Genomic DNA, 20,209 nt, shown 5'->3' on the forward strand with positions numbered 1-20,209 from the left:
ACATGTAGGTGCCTGCCCCCGCTCAGATCTAGGGAATCAGGAACTTCAGAGTATGGGGTCTAGGCACACGTATTTTTCAAAAGTTCTACATTCAGGTTGCACAGCCCAATTTAAGAACTCTGATGACTTAAATTTCTCAATTGCATTTTGTCCATAAAATGGAAAGAGAGTTGAAAAGTAGCAATTCAAATATAAATTAAATACGATATAATAACTAATCATATGTAATCATTTCTATTGACAAGCTTGCTGTCAATTTCTGGCCACTTAATAGAGAGTGTGGAGACAGGCTGGGCATTAATGAGACTTATTCTTAAGCATGCTTTCAACAACTCCGTTTTCGATCGGGGGCCCACCAACTGACCGGAGGACAGGGCGGACGCTCTCCCTGCCTCGGATACATGGGGAAAGCCCAGTGGGTCGAAGCTCTGCCTGTTTACAAAGCAGTCTGTTAAATGTCAGATTAAAGAAAAATAAGAAAAATTCTATATCCTGGAAATGTCAATAGTTCAGCAAGTACACTGAAGTCACGCCAGTTAATTTGAGTTTCTGAAAAGCACAAAGCAGGTGACCTTCACACCTCGGACCGTCTGGCCTTTTGGGGACTTCTGGGCAGTGGCAAGATGATGACAGCAGCGTGAACGCGGGCCCCCGCGGCAGTGCGGAGCATGCACAGCGTGAACGCGGGCCAGCACGGAGAGAGGGGAGGGGGCAGCTGGGACAGATCTCAGCCCAGCTTCTACCCTGGACCTTGTCTTCTCAGGTTGTCACTTTAACAAGGAAGCAGTGGAGGGAGGACACCTCTCCCTGGTTTGCAGACAAGGTCCTGGAGACCCTGACTCCTGCCCACTTGAAGGAGCGGAGACATGAGCTGCGCACGCTCTAATTTAAAGTCACCTCTAGTGCAAGCTGGGAACGTCCTGTCTGAAGGCGTTTGATAAATGCACCGAGTCAAAGCCTTTCACACAGCTCTGTCCCTCCAGGGCCCTCACAGCAAAACCAGCACCAGAACCATGTGTTGTCAGAAGGTGATCTTAATCAGAGAATCACAGCTATGTCCATGGGAGAAAAAGGCCCAGAGAGACCTACAACCTTTTAGATATTTTTCTTCTTTTTAAATAATAGGAGATAGAATTTTGGTTAGATGAGTGTAAATAAATTGTGCCTCTGAATTAGGGCTTTGCTGCATGGTCAGGCAGGGTGTGTCTGAAGAGGTGGGACTCTAGGAGCTGAGAGGACTAGAGAGATCATTTAGCCAGATTCTTAATAAACTCTAATATCCGTGAGTCCCCTGAGAGCAAACAAAACAGCTCTGTAGCAGGACTTTCAGGTAAATGTAGTTAGTACCATGAGACATGTTATTAATATCCAACATCAATAGAGACCCTCTGCTTTCAGACAAACACATGAGCACATGAACTCCTGGTGAGAGGAGAGCTTTACTAACACAGAGCCAGACTGGCCTTGACCTGGGCGAAGGTGTGTGTGTGCCGGCCGCAAGCTGCCTGCCCGTCTGTGACATTGCACTAGGAATGTAGTCAACGAACAATGACAATGCTTATAGTTGTAAATTGTTTTGCTTACGTACCCCCTAAATCTTTTGGATGTTACCTGCCTTTCCACACAATTTTAAGTTGACATCTAACATTTTCATCAATAATGAAACTTCTAGCATACTGCAAATAATGACACTTATAAATAAAATTGAAGATCACTCTATTAAAGATACCCAAGTCTAATAAGCACTATACTAACGTGATATCCACCATCACACATTTAAAAATACACAAATGTTATTAATCAATAGTAAAAATTTTATGTCTTGCCTTTTTCCCTCTGAAGTCACATTCTTTCCACTTCTCCCAAAGAAATGTATCCTACCAAAATATATTTGCTTGCTTGAAATTATAATATGCTCATAAATGAAAATGTCCTATACTGTAAGTATTTAAAATTTTCTTCTGCACTGACTGGTCATTACAATTATACTGATGCATAAATGATTAAAATCATATAAATATAATATACATTTTAGTAAACAATTATTGGACATACGTTTCTGGATGAGGTTTAAAAATGCATCTCGTAAGGAGACGATTCGGTTTGGAGGGCGGGAGGTTGCGGGGCTGCGCCACCTCGGTTTTGAAAGGCTCTCTGTCCCCTGGGAGATTCTCACCCTGGGGGCAAGGCACATGATAGGGTCAAGATGGTTCCTTCTGCAAAGTGGGCGGAAGACAACTGTGGAAGCAGAGATGGACGCACAGCGGGAGGAGCCAGGACTCATGGGCATCCTGGGGCAGTGCTGTCTCAGGAAGGAGGACGGTGTAAGCTGAGGGTCTGAGCATCGAGGCCAGTGCAGCTGTCTGTGCCCACAGGCTCCTTGCAAAGACGAAGGAGCGTCCCTGTGTGGCAGGGCGGCTCTGCCCACCCCTCCTGTTCATTTCCTCCTCTGCCCCTCGCCCATGCGGTCTCAGCCTCGCCTTAAGTGAGAGCTGAACAAATGCTTTAAATTCTGAACGGGGCGCCAGGTTAGCAGCCTGCGGGCCTGTCCTTGTCTCGGTCTCACTCACTCAGCCTTCCGGAGGTTTCCTGAGGAATTTACAAGCAAGTCCCACCTGCCTCCTGTGGCATCTTGGTTTCCCCACTTGATTCATGGCCTCAAGATTTATGTCTAAAATACATATTATGGGAAAATAAATTTCATTCTAAGATTTCATCTGATATTTATTTTTTTCTTAAAAAGAACATATGCATGTTGGTAAAAAGAAGAAGGACAGAGGAGGAAGTATGTGAATGGAAGTGAGTCTGAAAATGGCATTAGGGAAGTGAAGGAATTATTCAAACCCTTGCCGTGAGGGAGAACTGGTAAGTTCCAGCATGGTATATTCATTCTCTCTCTCTCTCTCTCTCTCTCTCTCTCTCTCTCTCTCTTTCTCTCTCTCTCTCTCTCATTTCTTTGGTCTCTAGTAGAATGTGGAAGTCAGGGGAAGAGGTTTCTACTTTTTGACATTTTTTGCAGTTTCTGCCCACACTTCCTTGTTCTCCCTCACTCCGCAAGATACTCAGGATTCTACTTACTCACTTCGTCCTGCTTCATGTTCCCGTAGAGGCAGACTCAAACTGTGAGGAGCGCCCCAGGTGCTTCTGGGAAACCTCTGCTCTTTGCTGAATGCCAGCCCTATTCTTCATTTAACATTGCTTATTTTTGTTTTGCTTAGTTTATTCTGCTCATTAACCTGCTTGTGGCTCACGTTACCAGGAGGTGGGTTTTGCGATGCCCTCCTGAACGGGAGACTTCTGTGTCTATTAAACTGGTCAGGTCGAGGCCGGAGGACACGCTGAGAGCCAGCGCTCCGAACTGCGTCTCCTGGCCTTTGCCAGAGACACACGTTTATTTTCAGGACAGCTGCCCTTACCTGCTGCTTCAGTGCCTCCAAAGACTCAAATTCCAATCTGGCCAGTTTCAGCTGGATGTGCTGTGGTTTATCATGGATGGCAAAGGCGAGTATAAACTTCAAAGCCAGGAGAGCGTGCTGAAAACAAGAAAGAGTACACGTTGATGTGCCACAGTCGACCGCAGGGGCGAGGAAACCGATGAGGAGCCGAGCAGTCTGCGGTCCTGCGCATTAATCTTGGGCCGTTTCTAATTACTGGCCTGCAATGCATCAAAGATCAACCAGGCCCAGGAGTTACAGTTAGTCCACCCACTGTGGCCCATTCAATCACTACCGACTGCTTTGCTCTGTTCTTTTAAAATCAGTTATTCCCTTAAATTGATACCCTAGGCTGCCCTCACCGTTTTATAGGAAGAAACAAAGATTATTCTGGACAGTCGTCCACACAATGCTTTTCTCTCTCTGGGTCTTAACGGCCAACGCACCTCAGCATCCGACATTCCCATCACTTTGTTCTTTACCCAGCAACACCCTCCTTGTGCTGGGCCTCAGGCCGAGCGACATGACGTGCATGTGTCTGACACAGCAGGTGCCCCGGACCCTCTGCACCCTCCATAGAGCCTGTGTAGTTTCTTTCATGAAATAATAACCAATAAATATTGATGAAGTGCCTGATAGTGATGCACTACATTACAGTGCTGACTCCAAATACTGCCGGGCAGGTACACAGACATGCAGAGATCGTCCTTTACAATGCACGGAGTATGTCCAGTATAACACGGGAAACCTACAGCGTGGCTGTGTGATTTCCCTTTGACCTCAACAGCGTAAAGAGGTTCTCTGTGACAACGATGGGAGGTTTATAACTCTGCTTCTCGCTCTCTGGCACAGAAATAAGCCACCAGGACTGTTTCCAATGGTAAGCCTGTTAGATGCACAACCTCAACTCCCGATGGGTCTCCAATTCTAACAGCATTTTGTGACCCAGGATCCACACCCACAGAAATCTGAACGATTAAGAAATAAAGTTGCCTCTTTGATGATAGCATGAGTCATTAAATATGAAAGGCTGTGAAATAATTTTAAAGGTAAGAAATAAAAGACATTTAGAAATATCAGTGAAGGAGATGAGACAGCCTCTAAGAAATGTTGCATTGAATTACTAACAACAACAGAACGACAGCTGAAAAATTAAATGAATGTTTTACTGTCATATTTTCAAAAGGAGGATGAAGGATAAATAACACGTGGCTGTTTCCATCATTTCATTCCACTAGAATACTGTGATATAACTGCATTTAACCTCTGAAGTGGAGATAAACAAAAGACAGCTTCCATGTTGTTGAGAAACGGCGTGTCCTAAGGTGTCAAAGCCCCATCATGACTCAGGCACTGGCTTCCTTCCTCTCTCCTAACAAATCTGACCCTGTTTTCTCTTCCTTGGACTCTCGGTGGGGATTAGTGAGAAGAAAGACCCACTGTGGGCTTCCCTCGGCCCTAAGGGGCTTGTAACATGTGTCAGCTGGTCACAGTGGGTTTCTATGGATGGTGGTGCTACAGGTGATCTCTTTATCTTCAGCATGTAGTGGACATGTGTGACTTTTCATGGGGAAAAACACGTTTGTGAAAAAGAACACAGGGATCCCCCACTTCACCAATGAGTGACACCAGCCCTGTCTGGCTCCTAACCCGCTCACCTGGTCACAACTGTCCCTGTGCCCAGTGCAGACTCAAACCAGACACCTGGGGACTCAGAGTCCGGCAATTGTTTTTCATGCACTCGTTCTGCAAATGCCTGGGGGGTGGAGGGGTGTATACAGGGCACGTTGCTCAGATGTGGCCTTCGTCCACCACATCCTTACCTCCCAAACCTTCTGCCACCACGATGCCCTCCCCCGCACCCTGACTCGGCTACACACCCAGAAGTTCCACTGATCTTACAGGTTTGTTTGGTTTAAACATATCGTTTTAAAAAAAAAGTGAACACACCCCTGGGAGGATTGAGGAGCATCCCCGTTCACAGACACCTGTTCGTTAATGTATGAGCTGTTGCTAGTAAACTCTTTCTCTCTGCCCTGGCCCCACCCTGACAACCTCGGATGCTTGGGAATGAATGGGGTGGGGAGGACACCATTGCAGCTTGGGGTGAAAAGAGGCAGAGATGAGCCAACACTGTCTCCACGGTCAGGAAAGGATAATTTAAGACACCCACCAAGTTTCAAAAGTTTAATTTTTAAAATCTTGTTTATATTTTCCATACAGCAAGTCTGTTTTAAGGCTAAAAAACTATGCTAACTGAAGTGAGAGAAAAATGATAAAAAGCATTTCAGCTTGTTTTCACAAATAAAAGAAAACCTAAGATGAAATACGGATCTGCGCAGATTTGCAGAAAAACATACTCAAAATGAATAGTTGATGGGCTTTTCATAGTCTGTCTATGAAAAGAGAAGACAATTTCTGGGCCACGACTGTGATTCTTCACCAACAATCTTCTTTTAAAGTAAAACTCACATAATTATATCCTAAACAAAGTAAGGGAGAGAAAAAACATTTGCTGGGGGGTGGGGGGGGAGGATGGGCAGAATTTTATCTTTTTTTACTTTTTTGTTAATCATCACCTGAGGATATTTTTCCATTGATTTTTAGAGAGAGTGGAAGGGAGTGGGAGAGACACAGAGAGAGAAACATCGATATGAGAGAGACAAATCGATTGGTTGCCTCCCGCATGTGCCCCAACCAGGGCCAGGGATCGAGCCTGCAACTGAGGTACGTGCCCTTGACCTGTATCAAACCTGGGACCCTTCAGTTCTTGGGCCAACGCTCTCTCCACTGAGCCAAACCGGCTAGGGCAAATGGGCAGAATTTAAAAACTAATACATACAAAGAGGTTGGCACTCCAAACAATGTGCTTCAAGTAATGATTACAGGGTGCCTTCGTTAGGGGAGGAAAGAAGAGGAGATTAGCACTCAGCAGTGGAACCCCTTCCAGCGCCAGCGGTAGGTCCCACCTACTCTGCCAGCAGCACGTACCGCACCTTTGGTCACTGCAGGGCTGTCAGCCCTCAGGAGCTTGTGCCAGGCACACAGAGAGTGAGCAGGACCCTTTTATTTTACAAAAACTAGAAAACTCACGACGTGACCGACAGTAGCAGCTGTGTTTATAGCAGTGTGTCCCCAACCCTCTCTTCTGAAATAGAAAATGCAAATTAGAGTTGAATTCTTGAAATTCTGGAAAGCTAATCTGATTTCTACAGTGGCACCTCTTTCCATTCAGAGCCAGCCACCACTGAATAAAAGAAATTCCATCCGAAAAACATCCTCTGATGATTACCGGACGAATTACACGCCAAATGCCAATCCATAAATGGTTAATGGAGTCAAGATTGAAAAAAATATGTGCAATTAGGCTCTCAAGGAAAAAAAAAAGCCTCAGAAATTTTCATTGTAAGATGGTAGCATGCACAGCTACTTCTTCCACCTCCCCAGGGTCCCCTGAAATGACAGAAGTATATGCTCTTAAAAAGAGAGAGAGAGAGAGAGAGAGAGAGAGAGAGAGAGAGAGAGAGACAGGAAAACAAGAGAATTTGCCACAACTTCTGATGGAGCAGAAAGTACAGCTCGTCTCCTGAGACAAAGGAAGGAACTCCCTAAGGAGCCTCAGAGAGCGGCCAATGTCATGTTCAACCCCACAAAGGAAAGTGGGCCAGGGAGTCAGCACCAAAGTGAGTGCATTAGAGGACTGTCTTCAGGAAGCTGGGGCCACAGGGAGCCCCTTCTCATGGTGCCTTGTAAGACAAGTAACTGCAGGTTCTACGCTCGCTCACGCTAAAGCCAGGGGCGTGTCCTTTAAGGAAAGCATCTTCGGGGAGAGGGCCTTGTGTAGGGTTGTAGTCCCAAGAGAGAAGCTGAGCCCAAGGTCAGCACAGAGTGAACCCTAATGTAAACTGTGGCCTTAGTTACTAACAGATCAATACTGGTTTACCAACTATGACAAATGTACCATACTAATGAAAGATGTGAATAGTAGGGGAAACTGGGGGAACTGGGGGTATATGGTAACTCTGTACTTTCAATATAATTTTACTGTAAAACGAAAAATGCTCTAAAGCATTAATTTAAAAATGTACATTGTACATCAAGATAACAAGGTCTGTAGTAGTACATATTTAAACAGACATATCCTGATTGCAAAATATTTTGTCAGGAAAGTATTTTTGGAAGGTGATATAATGACTTCCTCTCTTACATAACACAGCTGTGGTGGCCCAGAAAACACTCTCCCCCAGTTGGAAACCTATTTAAATAACATCAAACATTCAATCCCAGGTTTAACTCACAGTAAAAGTGCATCCAATTACAAAAGAAATATTAAGAAATTGAGTACAAATAAAACTCTTTTTTTAATTACTTACCATAAGATGTCCCATTTTGGGATACAAAGTCTCAAATTTTCAAAATTCTATGCATAGGAAACAAAATATTCCTTGCAACTCTACATTTTCTACTCTTGACTGAAACCTCACTGTATCCCTCCACTGCAGAGGATGGATGGCTCTTAGGGTATACACCAGGGGTGTTAAAACTCTACCCTGTAACCAGTTGTACTAATAAAGTTTCTTTATTTGGTGCATTCCCATGGATACTCCCACATTTCCCTAGGTATAAAAGTTTTTTTTAAATAAAGTTTTAAAGAACTAGAGTTGTGTGCTCTCTGAGGTGCCAGCTCCCAGCCTGAAACCCTATCCCCCAGCCCAGGACCTCTCTGAACCCCATTATTTTAAGAACCAAAGGCATTTTATTTTTTTTCAATCCTCACCCGAGGATATTTTTTCCATTGACTTTTACAGAGAGAGTGGAAGGGAGAGGGAGAGACAGAAACATCAATGATGAGAGAGAAACATCCATGGGAGACACGCATCCAGTATGCCCCCTACAGGGGATTGAGCCTGCAACTGAGGCGTGTGCTCTGACTGGGAATCAAACCATGACCTCCTGGTTCACAGATCGATGCTCAACCACTCCGAGCCACGCCGGCGGAGCCCGATGGTTATTTTTTTAAGTGTCAAGTCAATATACAATCACATAAAAGCCACTTGTGAATCAAATGGAACAATCACAGTGTAGATCCAAGGTTCAAATGCTCCCTGAGACCCTGGGCCACTGTCCTTGTGGTGAGCTCAGAATGGGAGGGAATGGCCTGATGGTAAATTGCTCCTCGTCTTAAATACCCGTACGTCTCCCTTGCTGTCAGAGGGCTTGGCATGTGATCATGTGTAGTAGCACATGGGAAGGTGGGTGACATGTCTTCCTGTTTGGACCAAGTATAATCTTAACACAGAAGGTGCGAATTACTGGTTTTGAGCAGAAAAGGGAGAAGGGTGACTGACACTGGGACAGAACCCTTGGACTTGGCAGGTGACAGCTAACCAGCCCAGCACGGGCACACATGGTGGGTGAGGGTGGGAAAGTCTTGAAGCGATTTCTCGGCCGCCCAGTCCCCGGGGAAAGCAGTTCCTCCTTTTTAAATTAACTCTTGAATACAGTGCTTACCGTGTGCCAGACCCTCCTCCACGTGCTTCCCGTATATTTACTCACTTAATGTTCACAGCGAGAAGCTACATTCCCATTTGGCAGGTGAGGAAACTGAGGTTCGGTGCCTGCCTCCTAGTGGCTCTATCTGCTCTGATGGCTTGTGCCTACGGTAACGTAGGTGGCCTTCTAGGTGGAGAGAAGTTTTCAGGCACAAGTACATAGTTAATTTCATAAATGCTTAACTTTCACCCCAGTGTAGTGTTCTTGCTTGATATAATTTTTTTTCTCATTTTAAACAATATGGAATATTCAAACCATGCGTAGGTTGTAGATAATTCAAAAGTAAACTGACCGTGACCCAACATTTGGCAAAAGCTTGAGAAATCAAGTAGTTGAAAAAGTTTACTCGGTGATTAGACTTCCACCTTCTATCCTTATTTTAAGGTTAAAGCATCAGAAAGCACAGCCAAGCCCCCGCAGAAGCGCCTCTACACGCTAGGGCCCTTTAGAAATGACACGGAACCATCTGAACGGCATATTCTGCACATTTCCGAAAACCATTCTTGAGGAGACCGGTCGTTATGCAAACCAAGGTTCCCATTCAAGGAATTACATAATAAAGTCAACTTTGAGTTTAATTTAAAAAATGTGTTTCCAAAGAAGAATGTTTATGCTTTATTTTGTTTAATAACAAAACGATGTATTGCCTCTCCCCTTTTACTTCAGATGAAGGGAGACCGAAAGGCAAGACTGAAGGCCCAACGGTATTGAATTTCTCACCTTGTGTGGGTGGGTAAGAACATACTGTCCCTGCTAGTCCAGATAGAATCTAAAAGTTTCTTAGCCTAATTTCTGTACACAGTTTTACATTTGTAGTTACTTCCATCTTCAAGTAGGTGGAGGCAGAAACAAAACATAAACATTAGACTTGGATGTAACAATTCAGAATTTGGCCGATCTAAAATTAAACAATGTAGTAAAAATTACAAATGCACAGAACTCAGTGATAAAAACAAAACTAGACAAGTAACGGCCCTCAGGGAAATGAGATTGGTACATCGCCCTGAAGAGAGCTTTAAAGAGAAGAGGAAGTTTTAAAGAGCTGCAGGCATTTCTTAATAAGTATTAGATAGACTGAGCAGGAGAAAAGTTAATTACCAAATGGTTAAAATCAAAATGTAATACTGGGATTTGAGGCAGTTCTGGAATAAACAGATGAGCTTATTTCTGCTCCCCTCTCCTCCCAAACCTCACTGAAATGAAAGCCCTCCGTGCCCAGACCCAGTGAACCCGACCTCGGACAGGCTCCTGTGGCCCCTCTCTCCTCGCCAGCAGAGCAGCCCCCACCCACCCTGCAATGGAAATGCCATTACACTGAATCGGGAATTCGGAGGAGACAGACGAGGCAAGGACCCAAAGAAAACTTGGGAGAAAGGACAGTGCCTTCAGGAAGCAAAGTGCAGAAGACTATTTTTAAAGGGGGTGAGATCATTCGGAGGACAAAGAGCTCTTGGCCACTAACCATATGACAACAGAAATAAATTCAACAGAAGAATTAGAAAATACAGTGTAGTCTCAAAACAGACTAAAACAATCAAAACAAAAAAGGAGACAGAAAATGGGGGGGGGAGGGCCGGGGCGGAATACACAACAAATGATAAATCCAGATAATGCAATGGAGGCCCAGGAATAGAAAAGATAAAAGATGGAGAAAGATACTTTTCAAAGAAATAATTCAGGAAATGTCACAGAACCGAAGAACAGGAGTTTAAATGTGTCAAGCTCAATTGATGGGAAAGAAAAAAGAAGCCCAACCCACCGAGACATAGCACTGTGAAATTTCAAAACAACGTGGATAAACTTGAAAGCATCTAAGAGACTAGCAGATCGTGGGTGGAAGACAGGGTGAGCCCAGCGTTGGCCTCCCACCACCGCCGCAGGCAACAGCGCAGAGCCTTCCAAACTGGAGGGAAGCTGGCCATGGGGAAGTTTTCAGACACGCAGGATCCTGAAATTTCTCTGTCATGGACCAGCCAGCAGGGAAGGGATTAGGAGAGGGTGTTGAAGCAAAGCGAAGTTACTTCTCAGGAAGTTAGAGTGAGGGGGAGAGTCTCACAGCATATTTAGAGAGGTGCCAAGATCGGGACCAGACACCATGATTCTGGAGTAACCTCTCCCAGGAAGACAACAGAAGAGAACACAGATAAGTTACCTGATGTGTTTAAGGGCACCGAGTTTAGGAAAGAATCCATCATAGGTACGTAGAAAACCAAGCAGATTAAATATGAGGCAATGATCAGCTCAACTATGTTTAAGGAAATACAATCATGGCACACTATATGCTTACCTGTAAGTAACAGTTACATAGTAATGTAATTATTCAATATTAATTTAGCCAAAAACTGCGATGTAAAGCCACGTGGGGAGGATGGAGAAACAGAAGTATGTGGTGAGTGTAAATACATTCATATTATTTAGTAGGGGAGTCAGTAAAACTGAACATGTTTTTTAGAAATGTAGATGTAACTAGAAGGGCTAAAATACTGAGTCACTGACACTAAGAAATGAGAAGAAAGCAGCGACCTGTAATTGTGTTATTACTGTGCTCTTAAAGAAATATTTGACCTTTCAGATTACGAATATGTATTACTTTCATAAACCTAAATGTGATTATCAAAGGAATCCCAATATGCTTGGTCAACCGTAAGCAGAAAATTTTGTAAAATCCAGTTTTTAAATTTGGCAAGGACTCAGACACATGTCATCTGTGCCTTTAGAGAACCTTGGGATCTCAGGGTTGGGAGCCCCTGAACGGTCATCTAGTCGATGCCACTGCTCCCCAGTGTGCAACCAGCCACTTCATGGACCACTCTGCCCAGGAACTGCTCCCAGTACAACCAGGCCCTCATCTACAACGCAGGACACCACACCAGAGGAACGTGCTGACCCTCCCCGGCCCCTGAGGCCTCTGAGCTCCCATCCATCTCCAAAGGGGCTCTCAATGCTCCCCAGGCTGTGTGACCAAAGCCGACACCAACAACAGCTCCCAAGTTCACAGCTCCCGGCTCCAGGAGCAGCCAGACCAGGATGAGCGCCCCCTGGGGACAGTTCCAATCCCTCCAAGGAAGAGTGGCCTGGTGGCGCCTATACTGGGTGCTCACTGCTCATCATGGGGCAGGAGTGGGGCAGGGGTGGGGCACACTTCCACCAGAAGCCACGGCTGTTTCCACCAGGAGCCACAGCTGCACCCACTGCAGTCAGGGACGGAGGCTAGTTTCCCGGAGAAATGAGTAATGGGCAGGCAATTCAATAAATAGGACATGGATGTGGAAGAAAGAGACTGCTATTGAATTTGTCTCTTCAGAGATTCAATTTTTGGTCATGTTTCAGAATTATTTAATTATATCTTCTCTTAGGAGCAAACGATTTTACGCTCTGAGCTTGCTGTGGTCTGGGCACTGGTGAGCGATCGGCACCCAATGCCACACGGCAGAAATCCAACAAGCTCGTTCCTTCAGAAAAACCTTCACCCCCTTCTATCTGTGTGTTCTTTTGTTGTGAAAAGAATGATCTCTTAAGTGACTCCATCCCAGTGAAAAAGATCTGCTGCCAGGCCCTGGGCCCTTTTCCCAATGAGTGTAGCGACCTGATATTTTTATAGTGTCGGGCATCTTGTGATAGTTCCTTCAGATGCCCTGTTTCATTGCTCTCATTTGCATTGCAAAATGACATTGCATCCGAGGGGCCTCACTTCTGCAGCGAGGTTCCCCGCAGTGTTGAGATTCCCACAGAGTCCTTCCTGCTGCTGCACCCTGGACAGCACTCAGCGCTCGGCCTGGCTCCTAACCGTGAGACATGAAGGAGGACGTCAGTCGCTCAGCACCTCACACTGCTCAGGTGATTCCTAAGCCAATATTATCCTTGATTGATTACGGAGGTGGAGGCTGTACTCTCCCGCAGTGGGCACGACCAGTCGACTAAGTATTTGGACTTTACATGTCCGCAGCTGATCGCACGACGAGTAGGGGCCTGCTGTGAACTAAAGGAACTGATTACACACCTTTCACTGCAGACTCGAGGGGCGAAAGAGGATGCAGCCAGTTCTCACCATGTCACCGCGGAGATCATACACCGTTTGCCAGGATGGACTCTTTACGAACATTCATTTCAGGTGCTTAACACATGTGATTCAATTAACCGGTGCTGTAAGTACACGCTGGAGAAAATATTTTGTGCTAGAGGAGCATTTTGCTACAAAAAGGGAGGGGGGGGGGATATCTCTATTTCCAGGTGATTAAATAAAGGACATGAGAAAAGTCTTTCTCTCTCTCTCTACGAGGACAAGGAAAAAGACAGAAAGTGTAGTGATGCCCACAAAATCAACAAGCTGGTGTTTTGTTCACTTAAGACTGCTAATGATCCCAGGATGTTAAAGTGTGACCTGGCCGGCTCATTGGGATACAGTGTAACATCTTTAAACCTGAGATGACTTAACAAAATTTAAAACCTGTTCTAATTATCTCATGGTCATTACTGATCCTGATTTAAAAAAAAAAGTCTGTTTTATAATAAATCAACAACTACCCAAATAAACATTTGCAAATAAAAATCGCCTTTCATTAAAGACATTTCCTATTATATGAATCATTTGATAAGAATAACCCTATAAAGTAACTTTTGTATCAACACAGTGCTTTAAGGATTTAGACGCTTTTGAGTATTATTTCTTCTGATCCTCGTAGCGGTTGTATTCGGCAGTTATCAACATGACTCATGGATGAGGAAAACGGCTTGTAGCTCAGAGGTTTGCTTAATTACCGTCACCCAGCTTGCAGGGAGCTGGAGCTGGAGCTGGAGCCAGGCTTTGAACAACCAGCCTGTCCTCCTTTTCCTGCTAAATGTAGGTTCCTTCCCCTTCTCACGTCTCCAACTGTGGATGCAGCAGCAAAAGCCTTGGAGACTATACGTACAGCACCCCCCTCCATGGATTCCTTCCTGTTGCAAAAGCTTTCAGCTTATTACTAAAATTTTTCATGTAAACACAAGCAAAAAAAAAATCAAAACAGCCCAAATCTTGGCAGTTTGAACGAGAGGGGAAAACAAGCATTTTAGAGGCCTCCCTTTAAAGTTTAAAGCAATAAGGTATTTTAAAACCACATGATAAAGGTTAAAAGCCTGGTAGTACCCAAAACCCTTATGAACATTGGACAGTAGACATCATGAGAGAACAGATACTGTGTACTCAAACTGGTCTAGGCCATAGAAAAGAATGGAAAGCTACCCCAATTAATTCTAAGGAGCTAGAATATACTTAATACTAAAACCTGATTTTTTTTTTTTTTAAAAAAAGACCAATTTCACTATAAATATAGATGCAAAAATTCTAAATACAGTACTGGCATATAGAACCCAGTAGTGAATTAACAGAATAATATTACATGACCAAGCATTGTTTATTTCACGAATGCAGGGATTGCCCACCATTAGGAAAGCTATCAACATATTTATTACATTTATATTTTTTACAGTGAAAACATTAAAACAATATCAATAAAACATAGAGGCTAAAAAACATTTGGTAAAATTAAATTGTCATTCCTAATTAAAACAAGAAAAAAAAAAACAACAACTCCCTAAAATAGAAGTAGAAAAAGATACTTAAATAAGATCAAGGCCATTTACTAGAATCTTACAACAAACAACTTAGGTAATGGTGAAATATTGAGGCCATTACCATTCAAGACGAACACAGGGATGTTTACTATTCAACATGACCCTAACTAATGCACTAAGAGAAGATACAAAACAAATGGTGTAAGTACTGGCAGAGCAAACATCTGTATTTGCAGCAGCAAGTGAGAGCTTAGTAGTTGTTGGATATAAATACTTTTTAAAAGCTTTTCTTTATACTGGTAAGAAATGGAAACTGATTAGAAACATACTATTCATAAGAGCAATACAATTTACCAAAGGAAAATAAGAAAGGTACAGAGCTTATATGATGAAAAACAAAATTTTATTGAAGAACATAGAACAAGGCACTGATAAATGGAGATCCTGAATGCAGTGCTTTTAGGCAAACTCATCACAAAGTATTAAATCTTCCCAAGATTCACATAGAAATTTAATGGCAATCAGAAACCAACGGATTTTGTTGAAATGAAACTAAGTAATTTTAAAGTTCATTTGGAAAAATAAAGATATAAAAATTAATAACAAATTTGTAGGGGGGGAAAGTAAGAGAAAAAATTAGGGGAAAAAATACTAAAACTTACTATAATAACTACAATCAAAACAATATGAACTGGCTCAAAAAGAGACAAATAGATCAGTGAAATAGAACAGATTCTCAAAACATATGTGATAAAGGTAGTATTTAGGTTACTAAAAAAGATGGTTTATTTAAAAATAAATATAAATGGCTATTCCTTTGGGATATACAAAGTTGGACTCCTACTTTAAAAACAAAAAATAGTTTCCAGATGAATTAAATATCTAAATATAAATAGGACACCAGACAAACACAACAAATTCCTTCCTGATGCTGTTTCCTGGTCACAGCAAACCCAGTCCCTGAAGAGGAGGGGCCTCTCTTTCAGGCTGTGCTCCCGCAGCAGGAAAGACCCACCTCTCTGGGCTCCCTGTGAAGTGCTCCCCACCTCGTCCCAGGTGCCCTCTGCTCCCCTGCAGGCCCTTCAGATGCCCGTTGTTGGTTATAGGGGAGAAGGCTGCTCCCTGAAGCAAGTTCATTGGCAGAATGGGAGAATTCGCCCCAGATATACTATTTTCACGTTGCTTCTTATGATATATTCAAAGAAAGAGGGAAAACAATACAAATTAAGCTAACCTAAACATAAAATTAAAGAACCCAAAGTGAAAATAATGGTACAGATCTTAATGCTGATGCTTAATTTCTAATTTTGTTGCATAATCTCTGCACTTTTTATGTGGAATGCCATATATCTTGTCCCTATCAGGATGAATTCTCAGCTGCGAATCAAGCCATTAACAATCTGGTACTTACTTTCAAGGGATTTAAGTAGCATGGAATTCTCCGCTTGTACATTTTTTAAATCAAGGAGCACCAAGTGCTTGCTCTGCATCATGAAGTGGCCTCGCAGCAGGATGGGGCCCTGAGCAGGGACCGGCTGCGGGCTGGCTGAGGGCAGGGGAAGGGGCCACAGTGGGAGCGGTTTTCCCCTCCTGGGAAGCTATTGGGCATATCTACGTGTTCCTACATCATCCAACAGTTCTGGTCTCGAGGTTGTAGTCCTTGGGGTGGTTGAGTAAGTTCCCAGCCCTGAAAGACTTCAGGTTGTGGTGCACACGGAGGAAAAAGCTAAAATCACACCACAGATGTAACCACCCTTCTCCCCCAGCCTTCTAGAGCTGGAGAGGGGGCAGCTCAAGGGTTTGCCCTGTTTTTTCTCATAAGATGTCTTCATGTTCCTGACAATGGTGCTGGTAACTTCTAGTAAAATTTAAAGCACAGCTAAAGTCGGTATTTACCAAGGGAGTTCCTAAGCAATGCTAGGCCTTCTGGGTAAAATAACTGGAACGCAGAAGACATAACCCTGTCACAAAGAGTTTACAATCTATTACAAGTGAGAATCCAGGCATGAAGCAGATACAAAACATCTCCATGGCAACGTATATTCAAGTGTGGTTCAAATTATCTACCTCCACACAAGGACCTTGAGGATAAAGAAATGCGTTGACCAAGGAAGGGGTGGCAGAGGAAGTCGTTCTCCGATTGGGCCTCAAAGGAAGCCTCGGACTTCAGCAGGCAGACAGCAGCGCTAAACAGAGGAAGGGCAGTCCCAAGCCATGGAAGCAAGAACCAGCAGAGGTGCAAAAAGAAAGATTGTTGAAGAGGAAGACGATTCCTATCCTGCCATGAAAGACCGTTGCATTAGTCCCCTTCCAGTTTGCCCAGAGCCCAGCATAATGTCGACACAAGACTGATATTCTGCAGGATGGAACGCAATCTGCCCAGGGGATGATGGGAAGAAGCGGGGGGCAGGGGGGGGGTGACCATGCGTGTTACAGGCAAGGGGAACAAGAGAGCCAGAAACCCTGGAGAGGTCCTGGCTCCAATGACTTCAATCACATGCCTCTGCGACACGGAGTGGGAGACCACCAGTGCCGACAGTGGTCTCCATCCGGTGACCTCCCGTTGTCACCTTGAAAGCTAGCTGAAGGCGATCGTTACCATTATGCATGTGTACATCACTGTTTGGAGGTGCCCTCTTCTATGGCCAATAAAAGCAAGCTGTTAAACTTGATAGGATTCAGAAATCGGAACAATATGGGCTCCCTCTAGTGGTTTAAAACACCTCTCACCCTTAGATATTTAAAGGAAGTTTCTACTTTATTTTGGTCATTTCTTTTTAGTTTTTGTACCACCTAGTCCTTTTCCTCTTGGAAAAATACCAGTCTTATAAAGAGCTCACTACAGTGTTCGTCCCAGTAGTGAGGAGAGGGGAACAGGCCCAGAGGCCCGAAGTCACAAAGCAACTTCATCTGCTTCCCTCCAAAACAATCAGAAGCTCAAGCAGCAAGAAGCGAAGAGAGACGGAGACAGACAGCGAAGCCACGTGATGCAGGGGGACTGGGATAAAGAATGGGATTCGGCAAAGGGAAGTGAGCTGTAACCACAACATAAAAAAAAATAAAAATTAATGCTCTCAAAAGGCTCCAAAATCATCTTGGATGATCTTGGCATCCAGGAAGAAATTTTTAAAGGATTAGTTTCTAACAGGCTTTATGCCAATCCTGGCCCAAGTCTGTAGGATGCGGTGGCTGCTCGGCCAGCTAAGATCTGCTTGAATTTTTCAAGGCTGCCATGTAGAGAAAGGTTGCATCACCACACAGCCATGGATCCTATTAAAAACCCCGCTCCAGGGAGGCAATGTTAGGGCTGAGAGAGAAGGACTGTCACAGAGCAGCAAACCTGGCCGTGGCTGCTGCCGTCCGTGCTGAGGCCTGGGATCTTGTTACATAATGATGCACTAAAGTGCTGGCGATCCACAGGTCCAAAAAAATCAATACCAACAAAAAGCCAAGTGCAAAGGATCCAAGAGAAAGCATGAAATACCTCCACTAAGAAATGTAAATAACAATTATGACAATTACAGCTGGGTAACGTAATTGGTACCTAATTAGAGCTGTGGCTGGGACGGAATATATTTTCTGCCATTGCTAAGCGAGGCGCTGCTTGTTTGTTTGTTTTTGAAAAATCAGATTGGTTCACCTCGTTTAGAGAATAAAGTCCTTTTAGATAATTATTCTTGAATCAATTCTCAACAAACTACCAAACTGGCCCAAAGTCTCTTTCACAGATGATGGTAAAAATCATTCTGAATGAAGTTCTTCTGAACCCTCTCAGTGCCATGAGTTTCTCTGCTTTGCTTTAGTAAAACTTTTAGTCTTACACTAAATAGCAACATTTACAGCTGAAAACAAATACAGTCAAATGCAACGTGTCTGGTAAATACTATGCAATGGTGAACCTTGGATCCCTGGTCAGAATACAACTCTCTCTCACATCACTTTTTCTATGGGAAAATCAGTTGCAGATTGAAGTTGCTTAAATTACCAGAGCACGTGTCCTGCTTAGCATGAGGACTGCCTACAGGCTGGTCCCTTGACGTTATTTCACTAGTGAGTTGACTGAGGAGTAAGTATGTCACGAGATGTCATCATCTCCAGGGGTTTACTCAGGTCCCTGCGAGACCCCAAATTACCCACATCAAAGCCTCAACTGGTTTTCTTCCTCGGGAATGAGGTGTCACACTTTCCTCATGTGCCCTTTACAGCAAGTCATCTCTCAGATCACAGAGCCAACGCTCTGTCGTTTTGTGACAGATGTTCAAGAGAAGGAGGTGACATACACAGACGTTAGCCAGTGGGTTTGTTTCAATCTCCCTGACTCTGCAGTTTTCACACCTTTTACTTATGCTTAACACAAGAGCACGGTCCCTCGGTCCCTCGGGCCAGCAGTTACACCTCCTTGTTCCCCCACAGGGCCCGGAGATTAGGAGTCTGCGTAAGAGGGGTGAAAGATACTTGCAGAACAAATCAATTTCATATTTCAATTTGTAGCAGAGATAGATGTACCTTGTTTCTCAGAAGAGCTAAAAAGGTAAAGAATTTAAGATGTCAATAATTAAAGAAATCAAAGAAAAACATCTCCTGCATGAAATGGTCAGGGTAGCTTTATATGCAGTTGCCCCTAAATCTGGAATGAGCCCAGATGTCCTTCAATGAGTAGGGGGTTAAATACACGGTGGTACACGCATACCACAGAACAATACCCGTCAAGGAAAAGGAACAAGCTATTGATACACAAATGAACTTGGAGGAATCTCCTGGGAACAGTGCTGAGTGCAAAAAAGCTCATCTCAAAAGGGTATATACTGACCGACCGGGAAATGGAGAACAGGTCGGTGGTTGCCAGGTAAGAGATGGAGGAGGAGGAGTGGAGGGGTGAGAGGTGGGTGTGGTCATGAAAGGATGAGAAGGAGCCTTGTGCTGACGGACCTGTTCTGTATCTACCTGTGACGGTGAACATGCAAACTACACATGTGATAAAATGTGTAGAACTAAATCCACACAAACTGGGAAGATCTAAACAAGATCAGCAGATTGTAGCGGTATCATCCTGATCTGCAACATGGCTCCAGAGTTCTACAAAATGTTAGCCCTGGAAGAGACTGGGGGGAGGGTGTGGGATCTCTGTGTATTACTTCTTACAAATGCATGTGAACCTGCAATTATCTTAATAACGATTTCAATGACAAAGAAATCATGAAGTCATTATCTTGCTGTTGTCTGATGGGCACCTTCTTCTGAGTCCCTGGACCTAACTAAGTATGTCACTGTGTGCAAGGGAGCGAGCTTGTAGAGGTGGAAAATGTGATACCCCTGATGGTTAATTAAACCGACCAGATTTACATAAAAACTCCCCAACTGTCCCACTAAGTCGGCCAGCATTTACATTCTGCATGCTATGCTTATCTCCAGCTAGAATGGAAAGAAAGATTATCTTTTTAAATAGTAGGACACAATCATATTTCGTTTCAGAATAAGCATACTGTCCTCAAGGTGACAAAAATTAACCACCTAATGCTATCCCCCTTTGTGGTTTAATTAAAGTTGTTAATAAGCAAGAACAGTAGAGTCTAATTCATGTGACCCATTAGTAAATTTTTATAAGCAACATTCAAAATTTCATTATCACTTTAATGATTTCATTTTCAGACTATAGCTTTAAGTGAAAC

The 20,209-nt window shown here is 43.8% G+C and overlaps 1 protein-coding gene across 1 annotated transcript in view; it reads right to left on the minus strand.

Annotated features, from left to right (window-relative positions):
- The window catches only part of ANO10 (anoctamin 10), a 114,483-nt gene that overhangs the window by 28,163 nt on the left and 66,111 nt on the right, over positions 1-20,209 (minus strand). Inside the window, exon 12 of the mRNA XM_006765103.2 lies at positions 3,417-3,533. Within this exon, the coding sequence (XP_006765166.1) occupies positions 3,417-3,533 (117 nt within the window). The remainder of the gene's footprint in view (positions 1-3,416; positions 3,534-20,209) is intronic.

The sequence above is a fragment of the Myotis davidii genome, unplaced genomic scaffold, assembly GCF_000327345.1.
Source record: "Myotis davidii unplaced genomic scaffold, ASM32734v1 scaffold81, whole genome shotgun sequence".
In the NCBI taxonomy this organism is placed as follows: domain Eukaryota; kingdom Metazoa; phylum Chordata; class Mammalia; order Chiroptera; family Vespertilionidae; genus Myotis; species Myotis davidii.